This window comes from Bidens hawaiensis, unplaced genomic scaffold (assembly GCF_021521415.1).
Source record: "Bidens hawaiensis isolate Kalapana, Puna unplaced genomic scaffold, B.hawaiensis_p1.1 tig00009824_1, whole genome shotgun sequence".
Classification (NCBI taxonomy): domain Eukaryota; kingdom Viridiplantae; phylum Streptophyta; class Magnoliopsida; order Asterales; family Asteraceae; genus Bidens; species Bidens hawaiensis.
The window spans coordinates 975,260-983,568 of NW_027491734.1; the positions used below are offsets into that span (position 1 = coordinate 975,260).

Below are 8,309 nucleotides of genomic sequence, written 5' to 3' on the forward strand. Positions count from 1 at the left end.
GATATAGTTTAATTAGTGTTTTAAAATCTGCTAGAAACGAAATTAATACAACGTTCATCACTTTAAATTTTGAATAAGTTATAATGATATAATCTTGAAGAGCTAGTAAAACTGGTGAAAATAGATAAGTTTGCATCAAAACGAATTTACATAGATATTTAAGCATATTTTTTGTTCAATTAATTAATATTGAGAATTTACTAACAGGGGAACTTACAATGTTTCCTTGGAAGTTATTAATATTAATCGACGGTTACGTTACCTAATTCATGCCATCTGATCATCTTGCTCGATTTCAGATGCGGGCTCATCTTCTTCTTCGAATCCGTTGATGCCGTAAGCTGCATGTCCATGGCCAAAAGCTTTAATGTGATCTTTGAGTGATCTTTTATGCTTAAAATCTGAACCACAAATGCAATACCAAAGCTTCCCACAATTCTTTTCATGTGTTCTCCAGTCACCCCTAACCGCAAAAGCCTTGCCACATTTTCTACATGTGAAAGGCTTGGTTCCATGCTTTCTTTTGTAATGTGTTTGTAGGGTTCTGAAGTCTTTAAGTGGCCTTGATCGCGGGTGATCAATATTATTCCGACACCCCGGTGTACAACAATAACATGGTAGCTTTAGCATGCCAGTTGGTTGAGTTCCTCTTAGAGATTCTGGACCTTTCCTGTATTGTGATCCATGCCCCCACATATGCATCTACATTATGTAGCACATGTAAACCAACATGGATAAATAAATAAATCAACACACGGGCGCGCGCACACTGTAATTCAACAATTTGTATACTAAATGATAATTCAACTATGCAAGTAGTAAATTTATAAACTTAGATCACAGATCCTAGATATACTGAGTACGATGATGATGATGATCCTAGATATACATGCACATTCTTCAACCTTAATTCTGTGTACACTAGAGTAAATGAAAATTGTTAAAGGTATTTCCTTTTTATACTAAACACATCAAGCAGTACTCGACAAGTATACATATTTTGGGACTGGGTCATTATTATCTTTCTTGATTTATGAAGGTTTGTTGTAATTCTTCTACATGTGTATGAAAAAAAAGAAGAAAAAACGAGGGAGATGAAAATCTTGGAAGGTAAGGTTAAAACACTGTAAAAAAGTTTTTGGCCACTATTCAAAAGCACAGTTTTTCATGTATACCAAAAAGCAGAAGGAAATATTGCCTGTGTAGTTAAATCAAATGAATTTGTAGGGTACAAAATCAAATTCAGATCCCAAAATCCGCAATCCATGCAGATTTATACATTATTTGAAGCAAAAAGCATTCACTTCAGTACAAGTGTTTCCTTTGCACCTTTAACCCACAAACAAATAATAATCCTGAGATCTATCTATTATGAGACTCCAATCCAGCAAAAAGGAACAACTTAACTTCAAAAAACCTATTTGATTTAGCTTTTATATATGATTTATGACTGCTTTAAAACTGAAAAGAAAAGGACAAAGGAGAAGAAGATGAAGACATCATGAATTGATCTAATGAAAAACACTGAGCAACAAAATGTTATGATTTCTTTTAATATGTACCCAACCTGCATATTGTTGTATCTATTGAAGCTCTTGAAGCAAACAGGACAAGAGAACTGAGTAGGGCCAATAAGAATCTGAGAGGGTGTTGGTATCCAATATTGACCCTTGTTGAGTCTGCTAATAGGACTATACCCAAGACTACCTTCATCTACATCCTCCTCTTTACTCTTTATATTATGAGCCATTACTTCACCAGTTGTAGAAGAAGAATTTGATGAATTTGAGATCAAAGATGCAAGATCAGCAGCACTAGCCTTTGGTAGCCCTATGTGAAGTGCCACAGTCACATCTGCTTCATCATCTTCATCTTCATCCTCAACATCGTCACAATCCACATCCATATGTTGATGATAAGCTTCTTGTTTTCTTGATGGGCTCAAGCTCAAGAGAGGGAGTGCTTCTCTGAGGGGAGGAGAAGGAGGTGGAGTTGGATGTTGATTAATATTAATGTTAGAAGTAGATGGATTGAAGTTAAAGCTAGGGATGGTTCTAATGTTTACATATGAAGAAGCCTGGAAACTATTGTAGTAGTAGCTTTGAGGGTATTGATTAGATTGAATATGATGAGGAAGATTTGTAGGGGAATTGGTAGTGAATTGATCCAATCTAAACCATTGTGAGTAAAGATTTGAAGAGTAAGGGTCAGTCATGGTGTTGATGAAGATTATGATGGGAGAGAACTGGTTTGCTTGATGATTCTTAGCTTTGTGTGTGTGTGTGTATAGGTGTGTGTTAGTGTTTTGTGTGTGTGTGTGTGTGTGTGTGAGAGAGAGAGAGAGAGAGGATGTATGGTGATGGTGATGGTGATAAGGCTGAGGGGTGTGGAGCGCGAGAAAGGGCGCGTGAGCCCAGCCGCTCGCGCCCCGGGGCGCGAGCACCACACCACCGAGGCGCGAGAGGGGCGCGAGAGGGGCGCGAGCACGAAAAACAAAGCAGGCGCAAGGGGGTTCGCGGGAGCTGTATGGCGTAAAGGGACTTGGGGAATGGTGAAAGAGACGTTGGAGTCTTAAAATGAGCCGTTGGCTCTTTATTTAATAAAAAAAAAAATTTTTTTTACTCCTATATATTACCCATTTTATACAACACTTAACACAACTTCAAAAAAAACCAAACTTACCTATTTCTTTATACAACACTTCCTATATATTACCCATTTCTTTCAAACTTTTTTAAAAAAACCTTTACAAAATCCTATATAATACCCCTAAATCAACCCATTTTTACCATATCAAACACAACTTCAATCTCCAAACTCATATATAATATCCACAATCAGTGATCAACAAAAACTTCATAACATAGCAAATATCAAGAGCCGTGAGATACACGGGGATCTTCGACATGAGTTGGTTGAACATTTGTGGGCGTCGCGACCAGATGATCTTGTATTAGATTAGTTTTATTATTAAATATTATTGTTTGTTTAATTTTTAGTATGTTTTTTTTTATTATGAATTTTCAAAAAAATGTGTGTTTTTTTAAATAATTTCTTGTTTTTTTAATAATACGTTTTTTTAATACATTTATAAAAAAATAAAAAAAAAAACCGCTCGCGCCCCCTCTCGCGCCCCTCCACACCAGGGCCCGGGGCGCGAGCACCACAACCAACACCCATCTTATCAAGTTTCTCTCTCTGCCACACGTCACAATATTATTGGCTGGAGCCCCCACTCGCGCCCCCTCTCACGCCCCCCACACCCCTCAGCCTAAGGAAGAGTGATCAAGAGACTTCCTTTGTATTTTTTAACTATTTGTTCATATATAAAAGTGAAGCCAGGTAAAGGTACACGATGCTACGTGCGGATGAGTGTGTGGGTATATGTGCTATCTATGAGTCATTTTTATCTCCATGGTCAAAATACACTATATTAATGGTGTCCTTCACTATGGTGAAACTTGAAAACCCTATTCATGCTATTGACTTCAGTTCCAAACATTTTGTGCACGGGATTTACTATTTATTTCTTGAAACTTTTGTATAAGCAAAAGTGAAATAGAATGAACTTGTATCACGGGCCATCAGGATTAATTAATAGTGCTACATATCATCATATGGTATAAATCCTACACAACATAAGGAGGATCCATGCAAACATACAATTTTACTTTTCTCGTAATAGGATTCGATGAATTGAATAACAAGAAGCCAAGTAATACCATCATAAGCTTGCTTTGATTTTAGAATTGCTTGAATACAAAGAACGATGAGCATTGTTGGGTTCGTGGGCCTTTTGTTTAAGCCCGGGTTTTAGTTGAAGTCAAAGAGAGTAGATAGGTGTAGGGGCAGTCAACCATAGGCACAACCAGTTTGAGATTTCTTTAATTTTTGTCGAGTTATAAACCTTAGACTAGTCTCTCTATATATAAATGTTATGTATTTGTAATTTTGTCACGTAATAAAGAATATTTGGTTGCCACCCATGGTGTAGATCAGTTTAGACCAAACCATTTTAAATCCTCATGTTCATTTTAATCTATCACTTTCGTGTGTGTGTGTGTGTGTGTGTGTGTGATCCTAACAAGTAAACACTACAGGATAATACGTTGTTGATGATCATGCTTTGGTTTGCCCTTATTTGGTTGTGTTGAAAGTACCATTGGTTCTTGGGTTATAGATTTCGGTGCATCGTTTCATGCTACTCAATTTAGTGAAACGGTGAATAATCTAAAGTTTTGTGATTTTGGAAGGTAAAACATGCGTACAATGAAGCTCTTGATGTGACAACCATGGGTGACATGGATCTGAAAACTTCAGTCGATTCATGGATTTTAAAGAATGACCCCGAGTTATTTCAAGTTTGAAGAAACGTTTGTTTTTTGTTGGGTTATTGGATTAGCAGGGATATTATGAGAAATTCGGGAATGGGCAGTAGAATGTGACAAATGAGAATCTAATCCTAGGCTGAGGAAAGAGATGTGGTTCATTGTACATGGTTAGTTTACCACATGAGGGAATGACCACCCCAAATAAGAAGAAAATCAAAATATTGGATTCTCACGGTCTCATCTGCAGAATCCAGAGCCACCGACCATTCTCAAAATGAACTTGCTAAGGAAAGTTCAGGAAATCAATCAGGGGTATGGCTGTGGGAGCACTAGCAGTCGTTTAACAAAAGCTTCAGTCACAGTTACTAGAGGGTGGGTTAAGAGAAGTAGTATTCCAGTTGTCAAAGTTTCTCTTGGGGATTATCTGCTTTATTAGAAGAGTGGTTGTTCCCAGAGTACTCCCGTATCTCTGATAGTTCGCGTAAGTGGGAGCCGGTAGGCATAGATTACAGGCCATGGGCAGAGATAGCCGTGAATGATGTGTTAAAGCTTGGGGAGCTTTAACAAGTCTACAAGATAATTGATGAGAAGATGGTAGCACCTAAAGGAAGCTTAATGTTCAGATTAAGGACGTTTGATTGGCAAGGCTTTCGGACGGGAAATTGTTGGGTTAACAAGCTTTTGTTTAGGCTAAGGTTTTAATTGAAGTCAAAGATAGGAGTCGAATGTAGGACACCCGACCCTAAGCCCAACTCGTTTGAGATTTCTTCTTCACTAAGTTACAAACCCTAGACTAGTCTCTCTCTCTCTCTCTATATATGTATATATATATCCTGGTAGTTTTGTCACTCAATAAAATGATTCAATCACAACTCAATTAAAACTTGATTAACAAGCAAAAGCACGTAACAAAAAAGTTATGATGTGAAAATGAAAAAAAAAAGTTTAAATTAAACAAGAATCGATCACAAAGATGAGATCAACGAACAACAAAGAAAAACACAAATAAATTCATAGTACAAACGAAACTGAGATTAATGAAAATTGATTTCAAGATGAAATGAATGAAAATGATGGTAATAAGTCAGGTTTGGGATGAGTTTACTCAGAAACCCATACTCGATTATTAAAGACCGCCCCAAGCTTGTCTGGTTTTGTCGGGTAATTACCCGTCGGACATACTTGTGGATTTTGGGTATAACTGTTACTTTATTACAAATACCCGTTGGGTATATCTGAACCACAACTCATCGAGTATCTATCGGGTTTTAACAAAATATAACTAATAAAATAATAAATTACTATAAAATGTTTTCAATGTTATAAAACAAGAGGTGATAAAGTAAATGCGAGAAACTGATCAATTGTAAATAAGTGTTAATATGAAATCATATATTGATGCAAACCATATTGAAAACATGATAGGTGAAACGAGAATGATGGATGAATCGATGAACACAATCTTGCTCTAATACCATGTGATCAATGAAAATAATTGGAGATATTTTCTGATCTAATAACTTGAAAAAAAAAAGAAACATATAAACGAACAATTCTTCCATATGAAATGTAGGAACAAAACTTTCATACGAAACAAACTTTTGGATGACATATAATGTCTACATACACAAGTAGAAATGTGCACATCATTAAGACCCATGTGAAGAAATATTCTTCGTGCCAAATTAGAAGACAAGGTATCGTCTAATCCGTCTTTTCCGGTATTTGTTGTTCACCTGATAATTATGTTGAATTTAAACACAAATGTGACGGTTATAGTTGTAAGGTCCAAAATTTGAGAATGATATCAATTAAATGTTCCGGCCATTTTACATTGTTGGGCGACATTTATAACGACACTAGTAGTGTTGCAGAAGGTACTGGCGACACTTCCAGTGCTGAGACAAATTGTGATACTTCCTAGTGTCACCAGTGACACTTTATGACTCGTCAACAAAGGTGCCTGGCTTGCACAACAAGGCTCAACGAACTATGAATATTATGTTTTGGCCTCATTCGTAAGGATTGATCATTGTGTGAGCCACCATTCCGGGGGAGCTCATCTTAGATGAAAAGAAAGTTTATGTAATTTATGTTCGTGTTTAGTAAAGGTCATAGTTATGATCTTCTATTGTATATCTTATTATTATTTGATTGTTTATTTGGCTAATAATTACCCGTCTCATTTCTATTAAAACAAGCTTGAAATTAAGATATAAGGGAATATCAATAGTGATGACAATCACTACTACACAAACAGGTATTTGCTACCAATTTTTTGCTACGAACGAAATTGGTAGCAGCTTTTGCTACGAATTAGCCACGGATTAGCTATGAATTTGTTTAGCTATGGTTTAGTTACGAATATTTCGTCGCAAATGAAATCCATAGCAAAATCCAAAGCAAATTTCGTTGCTAAATCTAAGAAATAGTTTTTTTTTCAAAAAAACATGAACAAATTCATAGCAAAATCAATAAAAATAACTATTTAAATAAAACTTAAACAATTTCGTAGCAAAATCCGTAGCAAAAGTGAAGAAATAGGTATTTAAAAGAAACTTGAAAAAATTCGTAGCAAAACTCGTAGCGAAATCAAGAAAATAAATATTAAAAAAAAACTTACACAAATCCATAGCAAGATTCGTAGCAAACTAAAAAAGAAGAATACCTATTAATGTCCAATATGGTGCATAGGAGCATGTATTATCAGTTATTACCTACGGATTAGCTAGGGAAACATTTTGCTATAATTTTGCTACGAATATTCTGTTGCAAAAACAAATCCATAGCAAAATCTGTAGCAAACTTAAGAAAATAAGTATTATAAAAATGATTTCATAAAGACGGTAGCAAAATTCGTAGCAAACTTGAGAAAATTTATACAATAAAAATGACTTCAAAATATGGTAGCAAAATTCATAGCAAACTTGATAAAATATGTATTATAAAATAGACTTCATAAATTCGGTAGCAAAATCTGTAACAAACTTGACAAAACACATACCATATAAATGATTTTAAAAAAATTGTAGCAATATCCTAGCAAAATCAAAAACATAAATATTTAAAACCTCATAAAATAAAGTTTAGTGCAAATACTATTGATGGCGACTAAATTCGCGTCGGTTTGCCTCTGCAATGTTATGGGTTTTGTCTTTTTTTTTTTTTTAATTTATTATGTTATTTTTTGAGGCTTAATCATTTATGTTTACAATTTAGTGTCGACACCGTCGATACCGACGGAATTCGCTTCAGTTTGCCGCTGCAGCGCACAATGTTAGTTTTTTTTTCTGGTTCTTTACGAGTTTTTTTAATACAAATATGTTAGTATTGGCGTTTTTTATTATATGTTAATTTGTTGTATTTATTCATTGGAAATTTTGTTTTTTGATATGGTTTTTAAGTTACTCTTTGGAGGCTATCGATTTATGACGATTTAAAGCTGACATCATGGATACCAACCTAGTTCTTGTCAAGTGCAGACGTGTAGTCAGTTGGTAGAATCCGTGCACTACGACTTTTGGTTTACTTTTTTGGGTTTATTGCCATTATCGTTACGAACCCAACCATTACCAGTCGACTTCGCATCGCTACACAACACACGTTGAATGCCCAGTTTGGATACCTTTGGATCTTCATTATGTTACATTTAATGTATTTGAATCAAAACCGTTGATAGAACCAACCGTTCTAGTCTAGGTGTGTAAACTAGTCGAGCCCGAGCTTGCCTCGTTTAACCTACACATTGCTCGAGTTCGGCTCGTATCGATCTCTGTTTCAAAAGCTTGAGCTCGGATCTTGAGTAATTTTTCTAGCTCGAGTTTGGCTCGTTTACTAATCATTAATTGATTTTTATATATTTATAATTATTTATATAATACCAATTATAATTTTATATAACATAATATATATTATTAAGTGATTTTTTCATAATTATATAAATGGCAGGTTCGCGAGCTCGATAAGTGAAGCTCGGAC

General features: G+C 35.3%; 1 protein-coding gene across 1 annotated transcript; it reads right to left on the reverse strand.

The window, feature by feature from the left end:
- Positions 1–201: 201 nt before the first annotated feature.
- Positions 202–2,345, reverse strand: LOC143533608 (zinc finger protein WIP2-like). The gene is made up of 2 exons (XM_077028326.1): positions 1,568–2,345; positions 202–702 (listed from the first exon to the last, which is right to left on the reverse strand). Exons 1-2 carry the CDS (start codon positions 2,213–2,215, stop codon positions 268–270), a joined length of 1,083 nt encoding a protein of 360 aa, XP_076884441.1. The 5' UTR covers positions 2,216–2,345; the 3' UTR covers positions 202–267.
- Positions 2,346–8,309: the final 5,964 nt, after the last annotated feature.